Raw genomic sequence first — 25,575 nt, forward strand, 5'->3', positions numbered from 1 at the left:
ACAAAAAGGGGGGGTGAAGCAGCCGAAAAGAGGACCAAAACCCCCCAAAAAGGGGGGTGAAGCAGCCGAAAAGACGACCAAAACCCCCACAAAAAGGGAGGTGAAGCAGCCGAAAAGACGACCAAAACCCCCACAAAAAGGGAGTGAAGCAGCCGAAAAGAGGACCAAAACCCCCCACAAAAAGGGAGGTGAAGTAGCCAAAAAGAGGACCAAAACCCCCCCCAAAAAGGGAGGTGAAGCAGCCGAAAAGAGGACCAAAACCCCCCCAAAAAGGGAGGTGAAGCAGCCAAAAAGAGGGACCAAAACCCCCCCAAAAAGGGGGATGAAGCACCCAAAAAGAGGACCAAAACCCCCACAAAAAGGGGGGTGAAGCAGCCGAAAAGAGGACAAAAACCCCCAAAAAGGAGGGTGAAGCAGCCAAAAAGAGGACCAAAACCTCCCCCAAAAATGGGGGTGAAGCAGACGAAAAGAGGTCGAAAACCCCCTCAAAAAGGGGGGTGAAGTAGCCGAAAAGAGGACTAAGACCCCCCAAAAAGGAGGGTGAGGTAGCCGAAAAGAGGACCAAAACCCCCCAAAATGGAAGCAGCCAAAAAAGAGGACCAAAACCCCCCCAAAAAGGGGGTGAAGCAGCCGAAAAGAGGACCAAACCCCCAAAAAGGGAAGGGGGGGTGACACAGCTGAAAAGAGGACCAAAACCAAGAGGCCAAAAAGAGGACCAAAACCCCCGCCCCCCAAAAAAGGGGGGATGAAGCAGCCAAAAAGAGGACCAAAACCAACACAAAAAAGGGGGGTGAAGCAGCCGAAAAGAGGACCAAAACCAACCCAAAAAGGGGGGTGAAGCAGCCGGAAAGAGGACCAAACCCCCCCAAAAAGGGAGGTGAAGCAGCCGAAAAGAGGACCAAAACCCCCCCAAAAAGGGGGGTGAAGCAGCCGAAAAGAGGACCAAAACCCCCCCAAAAAGGGGGGTGAAGCAGCCAAAAAGAGGACAAAACCCCCCTAAAAAGGGTGGTAAAGCAGCCGAAAAGAGGACCAAAACCCCCCAAAAAGGGGGGTGAAGCAGTCGAAAAGAGGACCAAAACCCCCCAAAAAGGGGGTGAAGCAGCCAAAGAGGACCAAAACCCCCCAAAAAGGGGGTGAAGCAGCCAAAAAGAGGACCAAAACCCCCCCAAAAAGGGGGCGAAGCAGCCGAAAAGAAGACCACAACCCCCCCAAAAAGGGGGGTGAAGCAGCCAAAAAGAGGACCAAAAACCCCCCAAAAAGGGGATGAAGCAGCCAAAAAGAGGACCAAAACCCCCCAAAAAGGGGATGAAGCAGCCAAAAAGAGGACCAAAACTCCCCAAAAAGGTAGTGAAGCAGCCAAAAAGAGGACCAAAACCCCCAAAAAGGGAGTGAAGCAGCCAAAAAGAGGACCAAAACCCCCTCAAAAAGAGGGGTGAAGCAGCCGAAAAGAGGACCAAAACCCCTCTCAAAAAGGGGGGTGAAGCAGCCTAAAAGAGGACCAAAACGCCCACAAAAAGGGGGGTGAAGCAGCTGAAACGAGGACCAAACCACCCCCAAAAAGAGGGGTGAAGCAGCCGAAAAGAGGACCAAAACCCCCCCAAAAAGTGGGGTGAAGCAGCCGAAAAGAGGACCAAAACCCCCCCAAAAAGGGGGATGAAGCAGCCGAAAAGAGGACCAAAACCCCCCCCCCAAAAAGGAGGTGAAGCAGCCGAAAAGAGGACCAAAACCCCCCCCCCAAAAAGGAGGTGAAGCAGCCGAAAAGAGGACCAAAACCCCCCAAAAAGGGGGTGAAGCAGCCAAAAAGAGGACCAAAACCCCCCCAAAAAGGGGGTGAAGCAGACGAAAAGAGGACCAAAACCCCCCAATAAGGGGGGTGAAGCAGCCGAAAAGAGGACCAAAACCCCCCAATAAGGGGGGTGAAGCAGCCAAAAAGAGGACCAAAACCCCCCCAATAAGGGGGGTGAAGCAGCCGAAAAGAGGACCAAAACCCCCCCAATAAGGGGGGTGAAGCAGCCGAAAAGAGGACCAAAACCCCCCCAAAAAAGGGGGGTGAAGGCAGCCGAAAAGACCAAAACCCCCCCAAAAAGGGGGTGAAGCAGCCGAAAAGAGGACCAAAACCCCCCCAAAAAGGGGGGTGAAGCAGCCGAAAAGAGGACCAAAACCCCCCCCAAAATGGGGGGTGAAGCAGCCGAAAAGAGGACCAAAACCCCCCAAAAAAAGGGGGTGAAGCAGCCGAAAAGAGGACCAAACCCCCCCAAAAAGGGGGTGAAGCAGCCGAAAAGAGGACCAAAACCCCCCTAAAAAGGGAGGTAAAGCAGCCGAAAAGAGGACCAAAACCCCCCTAAAAAGGGAGGTAAAGCAGCCGAAAAGAGGACCAAAACCCCCTAAAAAGGGAGGTAAAGCAGCCCGAAAAGAGGACCAAAACCCCCCAAAAAGGGGGGTGAAGCAGTCGAAAAGAGGACCAAAACCCCCCCAAAAAGGGGGGTGAAGCAGCCGAAAAGAGGACCACAACCCCCCAAAAAGGGGGTGAAGCAGCCAAAAAGAGGACCAAAAACCCCCCAAAAAGGGGGTGAAGCAGCCAAAAAGAGGACCAAAAACCCCCCCAAAAAGGAGGTGAAGCAGTCAAAAAAAGGACCAAAAACCCCCCTCAAAAAGGGGGTGAAGCAGCTGAAAAGAGGACCAAAACCCCCCTCAAAAAGGGGGGGTGAAGCAGCCAAAAAGAGGACCAAAACGCCCACAAAAAGGGGGGTGAAGCAGCTGAAACGAGGACCAAACCACCCACAAAAAGGGGGGGTGAAGCAGCCGAAAAGAGGACCAAAACCCCCCAAAAAGGGGGGTGAAGCAGCCGAAAAGACGACCCAAAACCCCCACAAAAAGGGAGGTGAAGCAGCCGAAAAGACGACCAAAACCTCCACAAAAAGGGAGGTGAAGCAGCCGAAAAGAGGACCAAAACCCCCACAAAAAGGGAGGTGAAGTAGCCAAAAAGAGGACCAAAACCCCCCCAAAAAGGGAGGTGAAGCAGCCAAAAAGAGGACCAAAACCCCCCCAAAAAGGGAGGTGAAGCAGCCAAAAGAGGACCAAAACCCCCCCAAAAAGGGAGGTGAAGCAGCCAAAAAGAGGACCAAAACCCCCCCCAAAAAGGGGGATGAAGCACCCAAAAAGACGACCAAAAAACCCCACAAAAAGGGGGGTGAAGCAGCCGAAAAGAGGACAAAAACCCCCCAAAAAGGAGGGTGAAGCAGCCAAAAAGAGGACCAAAACCTCCCCCCAAAAATGGGGGTGAAGCAGACGAAAAGAGGTCGAAAACCCCCCCAAAAAGGGGGGTGAAGTAGCCGAAAAGAGGACCTAGACCCCCCAAAAAGGGGGGGTGAAAGTAGCCGAAAAGAGGACCAAAACCAAGCAGCCGAAAAGAGGACCAAAACCCCCACCCCCCAAAAAAGGGGGATGAAGCAGCCAAGAAGAGGACCAAAACCAACCCAAAAAGGGGGGTGAAGCAGCCGAAAAGAGGACCAAAACCAACCCAAAAAGGGGGGGTGAAGCAGCCGAAAAGAGGACCAAAACCCCCCCCAAAAAGGGGGTGAAGCAGCCGAAAAGAGGACCAAATCCCCCCAAAAAGGGGGGGTGAAGCAGCCGAAAAGAGGACCAAACCCCTTTAAAAGGGGGGGGGTAAAGCAGCCGAAAAGAGGAACAAAACCCCCTAAAAAGGGGGGTGAAGCAGCCGAAAAGAGGACCAAAACCCCTAATAAGGGGGGTGAAGCAGCCGAAAAGAGGACCAAAACCCCCCAAAACGGGGGGTGAAGCAGTCGAAAAGAGGACCAAAACCCCCCAAAAAGGGGATGAAGCAGCCGAAAAGAGGACCAAAACCCCCCCAAAAAAGGGGTGAAGCAGCCGAAAAGAGGACCAAAAACCACCCCAAAAAGGGGTGAAGCAGCCGAAAAGAGGACCAAAACCCCCCAATAAGGAGGGTGAAGCAGCCGAAAAGACGACCAAAACCCCCACAAAAAAGGGAGGTGAAGCAGCCGAAAAGACGACCAAAACCTCCACAAAAAGGGAGGTGAAGCAGCCGAAAAGAGGACCAAAACCCCCCACAAAAAGGGAGGTGAAGTAGCCAAAAAGAGGACCAAAACCCCCCCAAAAAGGGAGGTGAAGCAGCCAAAAAGAGGACCAAAACCCCCCCAAAAAGGGAGGTGAAGCAGCCAAAAAGAGGACCAAAACCCCCCCAAAAAGGGGATGAAGCAGGCAAAAAGAGGACCAAAACCCCCCCTATAAAGGGGTAAAGCAGCCGAAACCCCCAAAACGGGGGGTGAAAGCAGTCGAAAAGAGGACCAAAACCCCCCCAAAAAGGGGATGAAGCAGCCGAAAAGAGGACCAAAACCCCCCCCAAAAAGGGGTGAAGCAGCCAAAAAGAGGACCAAAACCCCCCCAAAAAGGGGGTGAAGCAGCCGAAAACAGGACCAAAACCCCCCCTAAAGGGGGGTGAAGCAGCCAAAAAGAGGACCAAAACCCCCCCAAAAAGGGAGGTGAAGCAGTCAAAAAGAGGACCAAAACCCCCCCAAAAAGGGAGGTGAAGCAGCCAAAAAGAGGACCAAAACCCCCCCAAAAAGGGGATGAAGCAGGCAAAAAGAGGACCAAAACCCCCCTATAAAGGGGTAAAGCAGCCGAAACCCCCAAAACGGGGGGTGAAGCAGTCGAAAAGAGGACCAAAACCCCCCCAAAAAGGGGATGAAGCAGCCGAAAAGAGGACCAAAACCCCCCCAAAAAGGGAGTGAAGCAGCCAAAAAGAGGACCAAAACCCCCCCCCAAAAAGGGGAAGCAGCAGCCAAAAAGGGGAAGCAGCAGTCAAAAAGAGGACCAAACCCCCCCCCCCCAAAAGGGGATGAAGCAGCCAAAAAGAGGACCAAAACCCCCCCCCCCAAAAAGGGGGTGAAGCAGCCGAAAAGAGGACCAAAACCCCCCAAAAAGGGGTGAAGCAGCCGAAAACAGGACCAAAACCCCCCCTAACCCCCCCTAAAGGGGGGTGAAGCAGCCGAAAAGAGGAGCAAAACCCTCCAAAAAGGGGGGGGAAGTAGCTGAAAAGAGGACCAAAACCCCCCCAAAAAGGGGGGTGAAGCAGCCGAAAAGAGGACCCAAACCCCCCAAAAAGTGGAGGGGAAGCAGATGAAGAGGACCAAAATCCTCCAAAAAGGGGGGGTGACTCAGTCAAAGAAAGGACCAAAACCCCCCAAAAAAGGGGGGTGTAGCAGCCAAAGAGAGGATGTAAACCCCCCCCAAAAAGGGGAGTGAAGCCGCCGAAAATAGGATCAAAACCCCCAAAAGGGGGGTGGAGCAGCTGAAAAATAAGACCAAAAGGTGAAGCACCTGAAAAGAGGAGCAAAACCCCCAAATGGGAATGGTGAAGCAGCTGAAAAGAGGATCAACACCCTCCAAAAAGGGGGGGGGAAGTAGCTGAAAAGAGGAGCAAAACCCCCAAATAGGAATGGTGAAGCAGCTGAAAAGAGGATCAACACCCTCCAAAAAGGGGGGGGGGAAGTAGCTGAAAAGAGGAGCAAAACCCCCCAAAAAGAGGAGTGAAACAGTCGGAATAAGGACCTGTGAAGCAGCCGAAAGGGAGGACCTGTGAAGCAGCCGAAAGGGAGGACCTGTGAAGCAGCCGAAAGGGAGGACCTGTGAAGCAGCCGAAAGGGAGGACCTGTGAAGCAGCCGAAAGGGAGGACCTGTGAAGCAGCCGAAAGGGAGGACCTGTGAAGCAGCTGAAAGGGAGGACCTGTGAAGCAGCCGAAAGGGAGGACCTGTGAAGCAGCCGAAAGGGAGGACCTGTGAAGCAGCCGAAAGGGAGGACCTGTGAAGCAGCCGAAAGGGAGGACCTGTGAAGCAGCCGAAAGGGAGGACCTGTGAAGCAGCTGTAAATAGGATCAAAACCCCCCAAAAAGGGAGGGGGAAGCAGCCGAAAAGAGGACCATATCCCTCTAAAATGGGAAAGTGAAGCAGCCAAATAGAGGACCAAAACCTCCCAAAGGGGGGGGGGGGGATGAAGCAGCTAAAAAGGAACAAAACCTTCCCAAAAGACAGGGGGGGGGGTGAAGCAGCCGAAAAGAGGACCAAAACCCCACCGAAAAGTGAACCGGCTGAAAAGAGGACCATAACCCCCAAAAAGGGGAAAAGCATTATCAATATGAGGACTAAACTCCCAAAAGAGGAGGGGTGTTTCAAAAGAAGAACCATAACTCCCCAAAAGGGCAAGTAGCAGTAGGATGAAAAGTCCCCCATAACAGGGGCAGCAACAGCAGTAGGACCTTAACCCACTGGAGGGGGGGTGGGTAGCAGTAGGTCCATAAAATTTCCCTCTCTCTCTGCCGCTGTTTTTTGTTTAAAAAAAAATCTTCAGAAGAGTAGCAGTAGAGTGGATTGACTTTTAAATTATAAAATTTAGGAACTAAACAAGAACTTTCCATCTTAAAAAATGCAACAAGTAGGATAAAACATGAAAATGAAACAGAGATGCTAACACTTTGTTTGTAATGGTTACAAAGAAAGAAGATGAGAGAGGCAACTCAAGACTGGCCTGAAACATCCAACAAACATAACTTGCACAAAGGCTATATATATAAAACTTACAGCTTTATCTAACAATGCAGAGGAAAGGAGCAGAAGAAAGCATGAGAATATCTCAAGATCAGAGAATTCAACCAATTGCATGAAAATATCTCGAGACCAAAGATTTCAATTCATCAAAACCTACACTAACTTGTCAAATAATGTGGATAAAAGAAGTACCTTTATCATATTGTATATATATATTTTAGAGGATGTCATAAATGATTCATAATAAACATCAATTACAAGAGTGATATTTACATAAAATGAAAATTTTTTAAAGTTAGAGCCTGGGTAAATATTTACTACCCATGAGGGGGGGGGGAAGGAGGAAAAATATTCCAGAAATTCTATATTAAAAGTGTCATTAACTTTAACAAAGGGGGACACTGAAAATTAAGGAAAAAAAATAACAAGAACTGTACTGTTACAATAGCAAAGTTGTTTTACCATTTGGCTTAAAAAAAAAGAAATTTCCTACTACAGTATTTGTAACTTAATTTGGTTCAATAATAAAACTTATGAAAGCTAGATTTGCATTTATTACACTTTTTAAAAAGATTCTGCAGCACTTGTTTTATAGAAATCAACCAATTGATCAACAATGAGCAACACTATTTTCAATGTATCATAATCAACATGTTTGATACTTAACAAAAGACTGTTTCAATGAAAAATACTTAGAATGTGTACTACACTATACTGTATAGTCAAAAGCATTCATTAGGAAAAAATCTGACAATACCTTTTAAATAAGAAAACGTCTGAATAAATAAATGCACAGTGCATGTTCCCCAAATGAAGATGGGATGTATTACAGATGGTTCAGAGTTCCGAATTGGCATGTATATCTGTTTCAGAAGTTATATAACCACCTGATAACTTAAGAAATTTGAGGATTGTTAAGCCAAACAGAATACATCTTAGTTAGAGGAGTAGACAAAAAACAATTTGATGAACGGTACGGTAATTTTGGAGGAAGCATGCATTCAACAATATATAGACTGGTGGTCATGGATTTTAAAATGTGAGGTAGAAAACTCAAGAAGAGAAAAATCTAGAATTAAGCTTTAGGACCTTAAAGGAGAACAGTGTGTGCAATTTAGGAGGTTGTGAGAGAAAGCCAACTGGAAAGGTTGAACTTGGAGAGTGGACAGAGTAACAGGTGAAAAATATCTTAAGTGGATATGAAAGAAATATGTGTAAGGGCAACAACAGAGGAGCAGATATGGTGTGGTGCAAGAGAATCGGTTAAAAGAAAATGTAAAGGTATTTACAGACTGGGAAAGTGAAGCAGGCACAGTGTAGAGGAACATTAGAGAGGAGATAAAACATTCAAAGAGGAAATGTACATAAAGCTATTGGAAGAGTGGTAAAGAAATTAAATAAAAGCTAAGGACAAGGAAGGGTTAAAGATCCCAAAAATTTCAAACTTTAGGAAAAGGCAGACAGGATTCATGGCAACTGCAAGTCATCAAGGACAGAGATGAAAATATATTGCATAGGGATGAAAACATTAAGAAATACGGAGAGAATATTTTGAACAACTATTGGGTACTGAAAATGAAAGAGAGGAGCCAAGAGAAGTACAAAGGGTGGAGGGGTAAGTGATGCAGATATGGAATACAGAAGTAAAGTGGGAATTGAGTAAAATGAAAAATAGCAAAGCACCAGGTTTATTAATGTTTCAAATTGAAATGGTCAAGGTACTAGCTAAAGAAGGGAAAGAATGTATGATAGATTAATGTGATAGAGCAATATGGGAAGAAGAAATTATGCCTAAAGACTGGGAAGAGAGTTTTGATGGTATCTATATCTGAGCAGAAAGGCAATGTCATGTTATGTGTTATCTACATGGAAATAAAACTAACAGAGCATGGTTTGAAAGTTTTTGAGAGAGTACTAGATGAGAGAGTGAGATTGTAAATATTGGAAAACAGCAATATGGATTCATGAGGGGGAGAGGGACTGTGGATGCCATCTTTTAGTAACAAAGACTGGTAGAGATGGATTTTAAAATAAGAGGTAGAAAATCCAAGAAGAGAAAGACAAGATCTAGAATTAAGGTTTGGGACCTTAAAGGATGAAAGTGTGAGCAATTTAGGAGGATTGTGAGAGATGACTGGAAAGTTTGAACTTAAGGATTGGACAGGGTAACAGGGTGGAAAATATTTGGCTGGATATGAAATAAATATGTGAAGGGAAAACTGAGGAATTAGTAGGAAGAACCAGCGGATTTGGTGGGTCGAAAGGAGAAAAGTGGTGGTGGTGGGACAGAGAGGTACAAGAATTGGTTAAAAGAAAATCAAAGAATAGAAAGTAAGACAGGCATAGGGAACAGAGGAAGGGTACAGAGAAGAGGAAAAAGATTCTAGGAGGGAAGTAGGTACAGTATAGCTATTAGAAAAGCAGAAGAGCAGTAAATTGAAAGGTTTGCAACAAAGGAAGGAGAAAAGGATATCTAAAATTTCAAAGTTAAGGAAAAGGCAAAGTCAGGACTTGGAACAACTGGTAGTCATCTGGGATAGAGATGGAAATATATTGCATAAGGATGATGACATTAAGGGGAGATGGAGAGAGTATTATTAGCAACTACTGAAAATGAGAATTAGGAGCTGGGAAAAACACAAAGGGTGAACGGGCCAGTGATGGAGACACAGAGTACAGAAGTGAAGCGGCCATTGAGAAGAATGAAGAATGGTAAAGCACCAGGCCCATCAGAGTTTCAAATTTAAATGGTCAAGATACTAATGACAGAGGGGGGGGGGTTGAATGGAAGCTGGATTTGAAAGCAATATGGGAAGAGGAAATAATGCCTAAAGACTGGGAGGAGAAACTGATGGTGACATCATGGAATAAAGTAACTACAGGGGAATTAAAGTAACAGAGCATGGTTTGAAAGTTTTAGAGAGGGTACTTAATGAGAAATTGAGAGAGAGATTGTACTGATTGGGAAACAGCAGTATCGATTCATGAGGGGGAGAGGGACTGTGGATGCCATCTTTATAGTAAGGCAGTTACAGGATAAGAGACTACAGGGAAACCAGAAGCTCTTCTGTTCTTTTGTAGATTTAGAGAAGGTTTATGATAGAATATCAAGAGAAGTTATGTTTCGGTGCTTGAGGAAGAGGAAAGTCCCGGAAAAGTTGGTTAGAATGGTAGAGATGATTTACAAAAGAACAAGGACTAAAGTAATAATAGATTTTGGAAAAACAGAAACCTTTGAAGTTAGTGTTGGATTACATTAGGGGTCAGCTTTAAGCTCGTTTTCATTTGTGTTGGTCTTGGATGTGTTAAGTGAAGGGATCAGAAATGAAGAGTTGTGGGAGTTGCTATATGCAGATGATTTGGTGATTACTGATGAAACAGGTAGAACAATTTAGATACTTGGGATCTACTATAAATCAGGAGGGAGGTCGTGAGGCTGAAGTTCATAATAGGATAAAAGCAGCATGGGGAAAGTGGAGGGAGGTAGCAGGAGTGGTATGTGATAGGAAAATGTCAATCAAGGTAAAAATCAAGATCTATAGCACAGTAATAAGACCAGTGTTTATATTGATCAGAAACTTGAGCTTTAAGATGAAAAGCGGAAGCAAACCTTGAGAGGAAAGAGATTAGAATGCAAAGGTGGATTATGGGAATGTCACTGTTTGAAAGATTGGAAAATGATGAAATAATAAGAATGGCAGGTGAAGTGAAGATGAGGGCTTGGAAGGAAACTGTAAGGGGGAGAAGATCAATAGGAGGCAGAGAATTAGATAGTGAGATAAGGTGAAGGATGATATTGAGAGAAGAGGTTTGGTGAAAGATGCCTTTGGAGAGGGTGCATCAGGCAACCGACCCCTCAATGTAGGGATAATGGTGGGGAAGAAGAAGAGCTACAGGAAAAGAGGCTGGAGGGAAACCAGAAGCATGTCTGTGCCTTAGATCTACGGAAGACTTAGGATAGAATTCCAAGAGAAATTATGTTTTGGTGTGCAAGGAAGAAAAAGGTCCCTGAGAGGTTTGTTAGAATGGATGAGATAATGTACAAAAGAACAGTGTTTTCCCAACAGCTGTTATTACTTTTGTCAGAGACCTTAGAAGTTAGTGTTGGATTATTACAGGGGTCAGCATTTAACCCATTTTCATTTGTGCTGGTTATGGATGTCCTAAGTGAATAGATCAGAAATGAAGAGTTGTGAGAGTTGCTAAAGCATATAATTTGGTGATTACCACTGAAAATGAGGTAGACCTACAGTGAAGGGATGTAGAATGGCAAGAGATTTTGGAGAGAAAATTAAGGGTAAATGTGGATATGACTGAAGTTATAGTAAGCAGTAAGTTAGGTAGAGACAGGATAGCCATACAAGAAAGTAGATGCTCTTGTTATAAAACAGGTGGAACAATTTAGATAGTAAGAGGGAGGATGTGAGGTTGAAGTTGAGAATAGGATAAAAGCAGCCTGGGCCAAGTGGAGGAGGTAATGAGATTGGTATGTGATAAGAAAATCCAAACCAAGCTAATAATCAAGATCTATAGCACAGTAATAACACTAATGTCTATGGATTAGAAATGTGTGTTCTAAGACAAAAAAAGGGGGAAGCAATGCTTGAGAGAACAGAGATGACAATCCTGACGTAGATTATGGGAATATCATTGCTTGAAAGATAAAAAAATTTAGTAAAAGTATGGCAGGCGTAGTAAAGATTATCGAGCTGATAAGAGTGTTGTGACTGAGACTGTGTGGACACTTGTTAAGGATGGATGGTGGGGTGGGAGGAACCTATTAGGGCAGAAGATCAAGAGGGAGGCAGAGAATTTGGATGGCGAGATAAGGTGAGGAATGACATGGAAAGAAGAGGTTTGGTGGAAGAGAATGCAAAGGCATTGGATAGTGTGCATCAGGCAACCGGCCCCCTTTAATGCAAGGATTATGGTGGGAAACATGAAGTCTGCAGGGAAACATGAAGTCTGCATGTGTACTAACCAAAGTGAAAACCGAGACAAAAGACCGAGAACAAGCGAGTAATCAGGAGGCCTCCAATTGTAGCACATGATCCCCTAACTCACGGCTTTTCTCAAACCACATGAAATTAAAGCCCAAAAATTAAAAGAAAGCCAAAATATTGAACAAGTCCATCAATCAATAGGGTGCTTACCTGAATTAGATTGGCAGGAAGTTTAGCTGATCGGTAGCCATCATAGAAGGACAAAGCAGAGGAGAGTGCTGGTGTAGGGATGCCTAGTAAGACTCCTTGGGCTACAACTTGTCTCCATCCTGATTGGCAATTACCAACAGCTTCTTTGAAGAAATTGTCCAGAAGTAGATTAGTCAACTGAGGGTTGTTGTCAAACGCGTCTTTAATTTTGCCGAGGAATACGCTGCCAAAGAAAAATGAATTTTAAGAAAAAATTTAAATAATTTTTATTACTGTCTTCGTGTATGTAGCTATATGATACAGGGAATATTAAAAATTAAGAGATAAACTGTATGTCCACAATGAAAAGTAAAATCACACCAATGACAAATTAGTATTACAGTTTCCTAACCTTCAGTATTGGAAAGATGGGGGATAGTACAGCATAAGCTACAATTTATTCTACAATTTTTCAAGATAAAATTACTGTACAACTTTCAAAATACTTCTACAGTGTGCCAAAGATCTAAACAAAAATTAGGAACTAAACTGTACTACAACACTTATAACATTTTGTTAGTTACCAAACTACTAACTATAATATTCTTACTAAAATACTGTATTACTATCAACAATTATTTTCTTACATCTATTGTTTAACTTTAGATATAAAGTTTTCTCTTTAATTAACTGATAGATCATCACCTGAAATTGAAATCATTAAGGCAGAAAACAAGAATAAATTTTGTTTGTTTAAACACCAATAATAATGGCAAAAGTTACAGTAAGGCACCATATTTTCAGTACTGTAACAAAATTATCTTTTTTGAGCTTACAATTTTTTGAGTTTACAATAAAACTACCCATTCAAAAATGGTGCCCAATGGAATAGGGCAATCACTTCACTGTTTCAATTACTGTACTGTAAATAGCATACTAGAGCATTTGTATGTTGCTAAATAAATTCCCATTTATCATATTAACTAAGTCTTGCCTCCTTAACCCACAGAAAAGATTGAAAGGTAATTTATTAAGGCAATGATAAATTACTTTTTAAAGACCGCTCATGAATGGCAGAAGCAAGGGACAGTCACGATGCCATAGCAAGCACGACAATGCCCTATATACTGAACATATGATCAGCGCCCAAGCCAGGACCAGGGAGAGCCAGGCAATAGCTGCTGATGACTCAGCAGGTAGACGTATAGGCTCTCCCAAACGCCCCATTCTTACCTCATAAGTATGCTGAGGTTGCAGCCACTAAAGGAACTAATGAATTTGAGTGGACCTGAATCTGAGTCTGGCAGTCACCAGGCAGAGGCGTTACCAATATGCCACAACAACTTAAAAGATATTTGTGGCTTGCAAATGTGCCTCTTCATTTTTGTGGCTATGTTTTAAGTACAGTTTGTATTATTGCTAAAAATAAGCTGTAACTACAATACTGTATAATTTTGTCTGCAAGTAATTTCTAATCATTAAATCTTATTTGAAAATTTGTCCTAAGTGACAAAATACAGCTATTTTGATGTACTGAACTGAACACATAAAATCTGAATATTTAATCATAAAATTAAAGTTAAATTAGGGCCACATACCTCCTGATAATACAGCCACCTCTCCACATCAGAGCAATGCCACCATAATTCAAATTCCAGCCAAACTTTGCCGCAGCTTCCCGCAACAACATGAAACCTTGGGCGTATGACACTATCTTGCTAGCATACAAGGCCTGCAAATATTGTAATATGATTAGCAACTCTTTTGTGGAACAGATGCATAACTGGAACATAATTCATCACAAATGGAATTCAAATAAAGTTAATTACTTCTATACTGTACTCTCCTAAGCTCATAAGGCTTCCTTCTAATACTAACTAATAATCAACAATTATCTTGTGTTCCCCATTTCCTCTCTCTGTAATAGCTATGCCCCTCTAGCGGGGTATTGTCTTCATATGGTGGTGAATGGCAATAAGAGTACTAGAGTACACCAACTAGTAACTATTATTTCAAGTCTTTTCATTGATAGTTCATATGGTTGGTAGCTTAGTTTAGTTAAGTAAATTCAGATAGTCTTTTTTATATAATGGGATTATTTAGCTTAATATTAAGAGGGATGTCTTCTTTTGGCTTTGCTAGGCCTTAATGTTTTAAAAGTTCAAGGGGATTATTGCTAGATGATATAAATTAGCAGTTCCTTTGTTTCATGTCCAGGGCAGCTTTGTAATTTAGACAAGCTTGGTGCTAAGTTTGTTAGATTACCAGTTCCTCTTATGAAACGATATGTTCAGCTTATGGCTGACCAAGTTTGCATAAAAAGCTCCAAATATAAAAGATTTTTTTTTTTTTTTGTTCAAGGAAAAATCTCGAGAAAACCAGGCAAGTGGATTACAGCAAGAATGATGATACTTCTGAGGCCATTAACAAACTCAGGAGTTGGTAGTAGTGAACTTCATAAGGGTATTAAGAAATTGGGCAGCTACAGATGAAATCATAGCATGGGTCAAAAACAGAGCTATACGTGCAAAATAAGAGCACATTTGAACCGCAAGTGTAGAGTTAAAAATACAATTTGTAAGACACACCAAAAAAGACAATTTGTAAGACACACCAAAATAAACATTATTAATGCCGAGATCTGAATCCTGGGGAGCCACTGTCCTCAACCTACTTACAATCATACTTTGAGATTTGTTAGGCTTTAAATTCATGCCTCACAATTTGTAACATGCACTAATTTTAGCAACCTCAGATCTACATTTAGGAGATGGAATTGACGCAAAGAGAGTGGCATCACCTGCATATGCAACGAGCTTGTTTGCTAGGCCAAAACACATGTCGTGTGTACATAGTATGAAAAGTAATGGACCGAGAACACTACCCTGGGGAACACCACTAGATATCACATTCCCATATGAACTATGGTGCCCACCAACTACAACTCTTTGCGATCTACTACTTAAAAATTTGGTAATAATGTTAAGAAACGATCCACCCACACCCAACTGTTTGAGTTTGAAAACAAGGGCCTCAGGATTAACACGATCAATGGCTACGCTAAACTCAAGGCCAATCATACGAACTTCCTGACAGCAATCAAGGGATTTCTGTACAGTATTGGAAATTGTAAGAAAGGCATCACATGCTCCAAGGCCTTTATGACAGACAAATTGCAAACTAGGGAACAGATGATAACCTTCAGCAAACCTATTTAGACCTTCAAAAACTTTACATATGGGAGTTATGGAAATTGGGGGGGAATCAGCTGGACTTGAGCTACCACAAACGCATTTACATAATATAGTAACATTATCAATTCTCCATGTGCTAAAATATCCTATTCTTGCTAATTTGCAGAAAATTACAGATAACTCAGGAGTTACGAAACCTGCAGTCTTTATAGAAAACAATGGAAAACTATCATTTGGGTCTACACCTCCAGAAGTATCAAGGGCCATCATGAAAGCTTTAATTTCACAAGCTCGAAAAGCTAAACTACTGTAGTTGGTTTAGTCTCTGGAAAACAGGAATGAGGAAGATCAAGCTTCTCATTACTGTACTCTGCTTACTGTCAAACATATTGGCCAAAGGGTTGCCTTTTCCTTTGGGTAGCAAGTGACCAAGCCATTAGGTTTAATTAAAGGAGGAACTGTTACATCTACACCAAAAAGTGCACAGGGTAGCCCAACACTTATGTTCCTAGGTTGTACCAGAAACGGTTTTTTTATGGTTAAATTGTATTCCTTTCCAGTTGAATCATAAACTCCCTGACCAAAAGCTCTAAGGTGAGTATAGTTATTCCAAGTCAAATCTGGTCTGTTACCCTTCCAAAGATGAAACGGCTCCTGCTTCTCCAAATAAGCAAATCTACAATCATTACTGTACCAGGGTTTGTCATTCACTTAGTACCTTAGCACATGAGAATGGATATGCCTATCAATCGTGTTGACTAGATTCTCATTTAAAGGGACAACAGGCTCAACACTATTATACAACAGTGACCAATTCAAGCTAAAAAGTGCCATTTCAGTCTGCTTGAGATCTTACCTTACACGAGTATGAAATCAAGGCATGATCAGATGTCCCGACTGGAGAACCAACCTTTCTTGTTATAATGACAGGGGAATCAGTGGAAACGAGGTCCAAGCAGTTACCAGACCTATGAGTAGCTTTACTTATAATTTTCTCACAGCCTGATTCAGAGGCAAGTCCAAAGCTCGTAAGTAAGAGAAACAGAATTCAACCACTCCCTATGGTGAGCACTGAAACCAACAACAAAAACAAAAGAGGCCTTTCTAACATCTTGTATCTTAGCCATAATAATAAGAGGACAAAGAATCATTCATGTCTGGATTCCTGTAGATTAAAAACAAACTTTTATTACCTGAATCTCATGACATCCATATTCATGGCAGGACTTATGAGAAGCAGGGTATTCAGTCATTACATACACCACCATTCCTCTGTCCCTATGAATGGCATCCTATTTCAAAATTATTGTTTTTTTAAAACCAGTTACAGGGAGCCCAGAAGAGTCCCTCAAATCTAACCAAAGTTTCTGAGCCCAAAAGAATATACTGTCTTGGCACAACTATAAGGTCTTGAATATTTTCATGCAGACCATAAATATTGCAATACAGTAATCAACACTGATGAAGTCTAGGATGTACTAGTCCCAGATTTTGCTCAGTGTCTGCAGATAAGATCAGAATTAATGGTAATAAAAAGATGAATCATACTTATAAGCTAACTTACGAATAATGATTAACAAAAACAATATGTACAGAAATGTTTATAAAATGATTGATAAAACCCATATACTAAAGTTCAAAAGTCAGAAAAATTGGTTAACATGGCATACCTGATACATAACGCAAGGCTAAATACCTTCCAGGATAGCCACTTCAACTAAGGGGAGGACAGTAAGGAGGGTTTTGAAAAGAAACAGGTAAGGAAAAGACAACCTCTTGATAAACCACCAGGCATCCATAGCCATTCTATTAAGCCTGTTCATCATACCATTTAAAAAAATAAAAAACAAGAGGAAGAGAAATAATATAGAATAGTGTGTCTGAGTGTAATCTCAAGCATCAGAACTCCATCCCATGACAGTAGAATATCATGATACAAAGGCTATGGCACTGCCCACGACTAGAGATCATTAGTTTGACTTTGGAGTGTCCTTCTCCTAGAAGAGCAGCTTGCCATAGCTAAAGTCTCTCTTCTACCCTTATGAAGAGGAAAGTAGCCACTGAACAACTACAGACCAGTAGTGAACCTTTTATGTCAAAAAGAATTGTTTGGTAATCTCAGTGTTGTCAAGTGTACGAAGACAGAAGAGAATGCATAAAGAATAGGAAAGACTATTCTGTGTATGTTTAGGTAAAGGAAAATATGAATTGTAACCAGAGTGAGGGATCCAACGTACTATCTGGTTAATCAAAGGACTCAATAACTCTCTAGCGGTAGTATCTCAACGGGTGGCTGATGCCCTGGTCAACGTACTACCGACACTTTAAAGGTTTAAAGGCCGCTCATGAATGGTAGGGGCAAGAGACAGTGACATTGCCCTATCGAGCAGGACAATGCCCTAGAGACTGACCATACAATATATACATATGATCAGTGCCAAGCCACCTCTCCACCAAAGCTAGGACCATGGAGGGCCAGGCAATGGCTGCTAATGACTCGGCAGATAGAACTATAAGCTCCCCAAACCCTCCATCCTTATATCACAAGGATGGTGAGGCTGCAACAACCAAAGGAACTAACGAGTTTGAGCGCGACTCAAACCCCAGTCTGGCGTTCACCAGACAGGGAGTATAATCATCATTATTACTTGCTAAGCTACACTCCTAGATGGAAAAGCAGGATGCTATAAACCCAGGGGCTCCAACCAGGAAAATACCCCACTGAGGAAAGGCAGCAAGGAAAACTAAAATATTTTAAGAACAGTAACAACATTAAAAAATATTTCCTATATAAACTATAAAAACTAACAAAGCAAGAGGAACAGGAATAAGATAGAATATTGTGCCCGAGTGTACCCTCGAGCAAGAGAACTCTAACCCTAGACAGTGTACAGAGACTATGGCGCTACCCAAGAATAAAGAACACTGGTTTGATTTTGGAGTGTCCTTCTAGAAGAGGTGCTTACCATAACTAAAGTCTCTTCTACCCTTACCTAGAGGAAAGTGGCCCATGAAAAATTACAGTGCAGTAGTTAACCCCTTGAGAGAAGAAGAATTGTTTGATAATCTTAGTGTTTTCAGGTGTATAAGGACGGGGGAGAATATGTAAAGAATATTCCAGATTATTCGGTATATGTGTAGGCAAAGGGAAAATAAACTGTAACCACCGAGAAGGATCCAGTGTAGTACTGTCTGGCCAGTCAAAGGACCTATAACTCTCGAGCGGTAGTATCTCAACGGGTGGCTGGTGCCCTGGCCAACCTACAACCTGACATTGGCCACCACAATCTTTAACTTGAGCACTATAAATTGGCAATGTAATAAACTGTAGGAATCTCTGATCACTATACAATGTTTGAGACATAAAATTAACCTCAACATAACAGACATTACCTTCATGTTCATTTAGGTTTTAACAATACAAGCCTTGAATAATAATCTGAACATGGATTACTGTAAAACTTAAGTAACTAAAGAAAGATTGCATATTCTACTTACTATACCTAATAAAATGTTAAGAAAGTCCTACCTTTCTAATATTTTCGATAAACTCCTGCTTGTCACCTTCGTATTTTGTACCTTCAGGACCGACTAGAATGTCACTAGCTTTTACACGTTCATCCTGTAATGGAATTTTAGGGTTAAAACAGAATAATGTTACAGTTCAAATAAATGCACTTTGTACTCGGATAATTAGCATTGTACAGTATTTACAGTACCGACAAAGATATACAGATAAAAATAGTTGCAAGAAAAACAAAATTTGTATAGTATTATATGCAAAGAATGATTAGACTGCAATAATTCATCTCCATCTAATCAGTGCCCTGAGGTTGATGAACATGATGAAAATTTGCTTTGGAACATGAAATATGTACATGTGTATATATAGTATATAACTACACTATGTGGTTGCATTCCTCTTTCAGAACTCAAAAATTTCATTAAGGAAAAAGAAAGAATCCAAGTTTGTTAATCAACTTAAAGAAAAGGTCGTCTATGACCTAACATAGTATTGTGGGAATTAATGGATTAAGTGTATGACTTTTAGTTGGCTTTGGAGTTTTATATAATATATCATCATCATCATCATCACCATCATCATCATCTCCTCCTACTCCTATTGACACAAAGAGAGTAGCATCATCAGCATATGAAACAAGGTTGTTTTCAATGGCAAATCACATGTCATGTGTATACAGTGTATACAATATGAAAAGTAATAGGCCAAGAACACTACCCTGGACTATGATGGACGATGGACTAAGAAAAAAGGAGAGGAAAAGACATATATAGACTTATCAATTTGGCATTTCTCCAGGTAGCAAATTGGCAACCTGAAAGTTTCTGTCTGTACTCATGACATACCTGATGGCTATGAGAATACGATACCCGAAATTGGAGCCAATTTTTATTGTTAATTGATATAAGGAGGGAATTTACCAAATAGTGTAATCAGTCAGCTAAGGATAAACCATGGAAAAATAATCACTTGAAAGATTAGCTAATCATGTACAGCACAGTACCTTATATACTCGTAATACTGTATTAGTACTGTACAGTGAACCCTCGTTTATCGCGGTAGATAGGTTCCAGACCCGGCCGCGATAGGTGAAAATCCGCGAAGTAGTGACACCATATTTACCTATTTATTTCAACATGTATATTCAGACTTTTAAAACCTTCCCTTGTACGTAGTACTGTTAACAAACTACCCTTTAATGTACAGAACACTTAATGCATGTACTAACGTACCCTAAACTAAAACAGGCACAAATATTAAAGGCGACTTTATATCATGCGTTTCCTAAACACGCCAAAAAGCACGATAAAAAAATGGCAACCAATGTTTTGTTTACGTTTATCTCTGATTATTATGAAGAAACAAACGCATTTACACACTTGTGTATAGGTTAGTTTTTGCATCGATTATATTGATTATTCAGTACAGTATGTTGATTTGGTTATTACTAATGTTTTACTTAATTTTTCTTAGGACTTCCAAATGAAATGTTTTTCTTTATGACGCCGCCTGAAACGACGGCGTCATAAAGTACGCTCAGTAAACAAACTAAGGAATTTAACGCGCATGATGAAAGTGATAAATAATGATATTACAGTAAAAGCTTTTATAAAATATGTTATTACAAATATTATTTACCGTATCTATATAAAATCATACATACGTAGCAAAGCAGGAAAACAATCTACGAGAGAGAGAGAGAGAGAGAGAGAGAGAGAGAGAGAGAGAGAGAGAGAGAGAGAGAGAGAGAGAGAGAGAGAGAGAGTTGTTTTACATACGTAAATGTAAATTTTAAACAAAAAAAAAATAGCCCCATTTCATATAAAATAGATTATAAATATTTTACTTTATCATATTACAGTAGTCTGTAAAATACTGTAAAGTTCAGTACAGTATGTTGTTGTTATAGTCGTGGCGATGAAATTCTCACGAAACAAAAACACGCCATTTGATTACAACAGCTGATTCATCTCTCTCTCTCTCTCTCTCTCTCTCTCTCTCTCTCTCTCTCTCTCTCTCTCTCTCTCTCTCTCTTCGTGTTATACAATACTTACATTTAGATGAAGAAACTAAAATTAGTTTTCTTAGTGTCAATTAAATACGAAACAAAAAAATTAGGCCGAGTCTACATCCATTTCAATCATAGCTAAAAATATGGCATCCGATTTCATCAGCAAACCACTATTTTTTGGGAAATATCATTTTATTCTAGAAAATTGCCACTCTTTAAATAGTTAATTGCACATTAAGAAAGCGTGTTCTTTTGTTTTTAAATTTCGGGTGTGTTTTAAAAATCGAGTATTGTTGACTTCTTTTTGTTTTACTTTTGGCTGTGATTAGATCAGCTGTCATCTAGCTGCCGCTCTTGAGTGTGTACGAATACACTAACAAAGTATTGTTTATACCATTTCTTAACTTATTCAAACCGTCTACAGTATACAGTTGATATTACATAAGCACCAATGTGTTATAACCTATCAAATTTTTTTGTTTATTACATTTAAACCCCCCTCTATCTCTCTCTCTCTCTCTCTCTCTACCTCTCTCTCTCTCTCTCTACCTATCTCTCTCTCTCTCTCTCTCTCTCTCTCTCTACCTCTCTCTCTCTACCTCTCTCTCTCTCTACCTCTCTCTCTCTACCTCTACCTCTCTCTCTCTCTGTGGGCTACTTTTCACTACCTCTCATTCCTTACCTCTCTATATCTCTCTAACAAATGATATCTTTGTTGCTCCTCAAAGTTTCATTTATATTGAAAATCAATCATGATTCAATTTTCCTTACTTTCTCCAATCTCGCACCATCGGTCACATCGCGGTATTTTTTATATTTCCGGAAAATCCGCGATATATGTATATACAGTACATGGGTTATGAAAAAAATCCGCGAAGTGGTGAATCCGCGATGGTCGAACCGCGAAGTAGCGAGGGTTCACTGTATTGCAATACCTTCATACTTTAATTGTTACAACATACTAATGTACTATATATCCACACAATTATTTATAATATTCTACAAATCTAAAGCTGACAAAGAAATTTTTAAATATAGAACAAAAAACCAACTAAAAGAAATTGCGTAAAACATGTAAAGCTGATATTGTTAACACATGGTATTTTCACATGCTTTATAAAGAGTAGTGTTGCCCAGCAGGTAAAAAATACCGTACAATAACGAAATCTCAAAAGCAAAGATAACTTAGAAAAGGAATGAGAAGGGATCACGAAAAATTTATCAAAAAGCTAGTAAGTATAGAAGTGGTAAGAGAAAGAATTGGAGAATTATATAAAAATTGCATAGGTGAGGATATAGGAGAGATGGGAAATTAGGGAGATAAATGCATTCCAGTTTGATCTTATGCAGTAAATATCTTGCCTAACACATCATTAATGAAGAGAATGGAACAACAATATTAACTCAACGAGATCAGGATGTACATTAATTTAGGGGATATTGCAAGATCTAATGCATGTACTCTACTGTAGTTTTAAAATGATTCGTAACAAATTATACAACCAGAACTACGAACCTTCAAAGACGACAAGCACCGAGCGAATACAGACTCGGCAATGAGAGTGGTTGGGGTGCCATAATCCAGACCAGATATGGCAGTCCATTTACCCGTACCCTTCTGTCCAGCAGCATCTCTGATCTTCTCCACCAAATGGGTATCTACGCAAGAAAGCATTATTCAAAATTAGGTGCATCATGAGCAGCAATAAACAAAAATGAGGAATGACATACAGTACATGGATTGTTTTAATATGATTATATCATTACATTCTAAGTCTTTGCATCCTATTTACAAAGGGAAAATTCTTCACAATAATTATAACTTTTCTTTGCCACCAAAACTTAACTCACATTTTAAACAATAAAAAGTATAAATTCTAGAACAATTTATACTTTTCCTAGCTACAGTCAAGTCATATAGGTATTTGCTAGACATGTTTTCTACGACCGGCTAATCAAAGAAAATTGGTATGATTGTGTCAAATTATATCAAAATTTGTAGTTTATTCCTACATGGATACAAACTTCAGAGTTCCTTTATATAGGAGTCTTCCTTAGGAAGGAGGAAGTCTCCATGAAGTTAAAGAGGTATACCCTTCCTCTCTGAAAGATACAATTACTTTAGATAATAGCAAGAGATCAAAGTGAATCATTAGTGAACAGTGTAGCTGGCTCATAAAGAGGCAAGGCTGTACTTTTAATTCTAAGAATAAAATTCTTTTCCAGGAGTGGTCTCTGTGAAGTTGAGGTATACCCTCCCTCTCTGATATAATTACTATAAGTAATAGCCAGAGATCAAAGAGAACCACCAATGAACAGTGTATACCAGTTCGTACCGAGGCAAGGCTGCTTGTTTAATTCCAGGAATAAAATCATCGCCACGGGGGAAGTGGTATGAACATCAAGAGATATATAATAAAAATTAAATTTTTGTATATCATCAAATACTGAAGAAATTCGAGGCATTCAAATTCAAACAAGATCACCATTCGCCTTGGTGTCCATCATACCATTATAATGCAGAGAATAATTAGGCTTGAGACCAGATCCGTCATGCATCCTGTGAGAGCTGACAGTTACATAATCTGTTGCTCTGCAATCATAATTCCTACTGAGAGGGTGTCTGAAACCTGTATGAGCCATCTTCTTAAGATGATTGTCCATACAGGTGGGTTGTCTCTTCCATCCACCATCTTTCAGGACTTGTCAAACAGAGTAGTTTTGCAGAACGCTAAGGTTGCAGCAAGCCAACATGTATGATGTAATCGAGGGGGGGGTCCTAGCGTCTCCTCCCAAGGATGAATAGGCTCTCATGATAGTTTCTCTTAACCAGAAAGAGAAAGTGTTTCTGAATACTTTCTCTTGAAGCAGTCATAGCTCGCGAACAAATTGGGGATAATAGGTCCCACATATTTTTTTCTTATCAGAAATCTCGCACTGCTCTATGGGACAGAGTAACTGGTTACTCTTGTCATCAGAAACCTCTCCGAGAGAAAAGATCATAAAAGAGTTAAATCGGAGATCATTTTCAACCAGAGACTGAGTTTTGTTCACTGAAATAGAAAAGGGTAAAGTGTCAGGTCCATTGGTGTCACGTGATCGAGGGGGTGTCCCTGGTAACGCTTCTCTTGAGGATAGCAAGTTTTCATGTTAGGTGTTGACCAATAGGGCGATCATTTTCAGAATGAAAAATTCACTTCCCATCTGCAGACACCACATAGAGGGGTATGCATAGTACCCATATCCTTGGGAAGTGGTGGTGCAGCCATTGATTTTAGCCTTCTGGAAGTTTTGTAAATGTTGTAGAGGCTGTGCAATAACTGCAAGTGTCAGTGTAGCCACTAATCTTAGCTGATGGAAATGAATGTAAAGGTTTTATAGGCCGTGCAGTAAGTGCAAGTAGTAGGACTTCGATGACAACAACTTCGACGATGATGACAACAATGACAACGTCATCGTCATCATTGTCGTCATCGTCATTGTTGAAACCATTGTTGCTGACAAGAGTAAAAGCGTATCTTTCGCTCTAAAAGTCCTTTACCAAGTAGTGACTTCTCTTTTATCTTTCCCCGTGAGGCTTCCTAGACTCTAGAATCAGAGAGGAAGTACTGAAGTCCTGTTTTTCTGATAGACAGGAAAGACAGGTGAAACTTTAGACTTCAAAATTGAGCTTTATCTGTCATGTCCCCCAACGATTTTTGGGAAACAAAAGGTTAATCTGACAGGGAAGGGGCCCTGTGTATTCATAGTACTCCGATGTTTAACATCACTCGTACTAAGGATACCATCATATCTACCAGAGGCATCACTTCTCAGAACGGGCAATTATTTTCCCGGAGAAGTCAAGTTCTGCCATCCAAAATGTCTAGTTTTGAGGAAGATCATTCCTTCTAAAAACAAGAAAGGGGCGGGACTGTTTATGGTCAGTCTTCTGACAGACACCAGGTGGGCCTGGCTCCATTCCACATTCTTGGGAATAAAAAGGCCCATATTTCAAAAACCTAATTTTCCTGTCATGATCTCGAGTCTAGATAGGGGAAAAGGTTTGAAACAGTAGTCTTTTTCTCAAAATATAGTATCTTAAAGATCTTCCTTGAGGTAGACCTAGTACGGGTTCAAGATTTGATACCATCCTAGAAGCTTTGGGGCAACAATCGACCTGAATATCTAATCAATATCTTCATGCCAACTAAAAATAAAATAGGAGAGGGATCCAAAAGAAATCTCACCTTCCACAGATTTTTCAACCAATACAGTACTACAATGCTGAGGGAACTGGACATTAGATTGCAATCCTCTTTAAAATAGTTAGTAGAGACATTATCTATGCCAACAGATAAAAACATATCTGGCATGTTAGTGGTAAAGGTGGTAGCTTCGAAGACCTACCAGCCTTAAGCGAGTTTTCCGAAGCCGAGACTTGTGTATTCAGAAAGTCCAATGTATCTCTATTCTCATTGAAAGTGTCACATCAAACCTGTGTCTGGGGCTTTGAGACTCTTTGATGATATGAGTCAATAGTCCACAGTCTATTAGTGGTTTACACACACGGAGGCTCATCCAATCCCTACAAACAACGGTCGAGGCTCATAATCTTAAGGTGCAAAGCTTCTGAGCCTGGCATCAAGACCTCAAGGGGGGGTACATCAGCAGAGCTAGTACTCATGCATACTTTTGAGGTTCTCCGGAGAGTCAGTGATTGTGATAAATGTCATAATTTGGTTGTTTTGTCCTAACAGAAACCGAGTATTTAACTGTTCCACAGACATTCTTCCTTTCCTTTATGTCATTTACATTGTGATGGGAATAGGAGGTACAGAAGGACAAGAGGAGTCCAGCTCACTCCTGTTATAAGAACGTTTGCCTCTAGCAACCGAGTGTGAAGCAGAAGAACTGAAGTCTCTCCCATAGCTCGGTTTATGAGGCGAGAGAGTTATCAAAAGCCTGCCACACAGAAAGCCTACGGCATGGGCCATATCTAAGTCGTCTAACAAATGTCACTTTATCTGTGCAAAATGGGGGAGTGACTCATGGGAAGGGGGGAAAACTTTCCTCATCCCTTATTGCTTTCTGTACCTGTAAGGAATCATCTACGTGAAATAAAATGGCATTATGTAGAGTGCATGATTTTAG

At 41.1% G+C, this 25,575-nt stretch overlaps 1 protein-coding gene across 2 annotated transcripts in view; it reads right to left on the minus strand.

Moving 5' to 3' along the window:
* The window catches only part of Pgd (phosphogluconate dehydrogenase), a 100,248-nt gene that overhangs the window by 5,145 nt on the left and 69,528 nt on the right, over nucleotides 1-25,575 (minus strand). For both annotated transcript variants that reach the window (XM_068352636.1, XM_068352635.1), the window contains exons 7-10: nucleotides 21,959-22,101; nucleotides 18,438-18,530; nucleotides 13,313-13,446; nucleotides 11,736-11,958 (exon numbers count right to left, since the gene is read on the minus strand). In XM_068352636.1, coding sequence (XP_068208737.1) covers nucleotides 11,736-11,958; nucleotides 13,313-13,446; nucleotides 18,438-18,530; nucleotides 21,959-22,101 — 593 coding nt within the window. The remainder of the gene's footprint in view (nucleotides 1-11,735; nucleotides 11,959-13,312; nucleotides 13,447-18,437; nucleotides 18,531-21,958; nucleotides 22,102-25,575) is intronic.

Source organism: Palaemon carinicauda, chromosome 29 (genome assembly GCF_036898095.1).
Source record: "Palaemon carinicauda isolate YSFRI2023 chromosome 29, ASM3689809v2, whole genome shotgun sequence".
Lineage (NCBI taxonomy): Eukaryota > Metazoa > Arthropoda > Malacostraca > Decapoda > Palaemonidae > Palaemon > Palaemon carinicauda.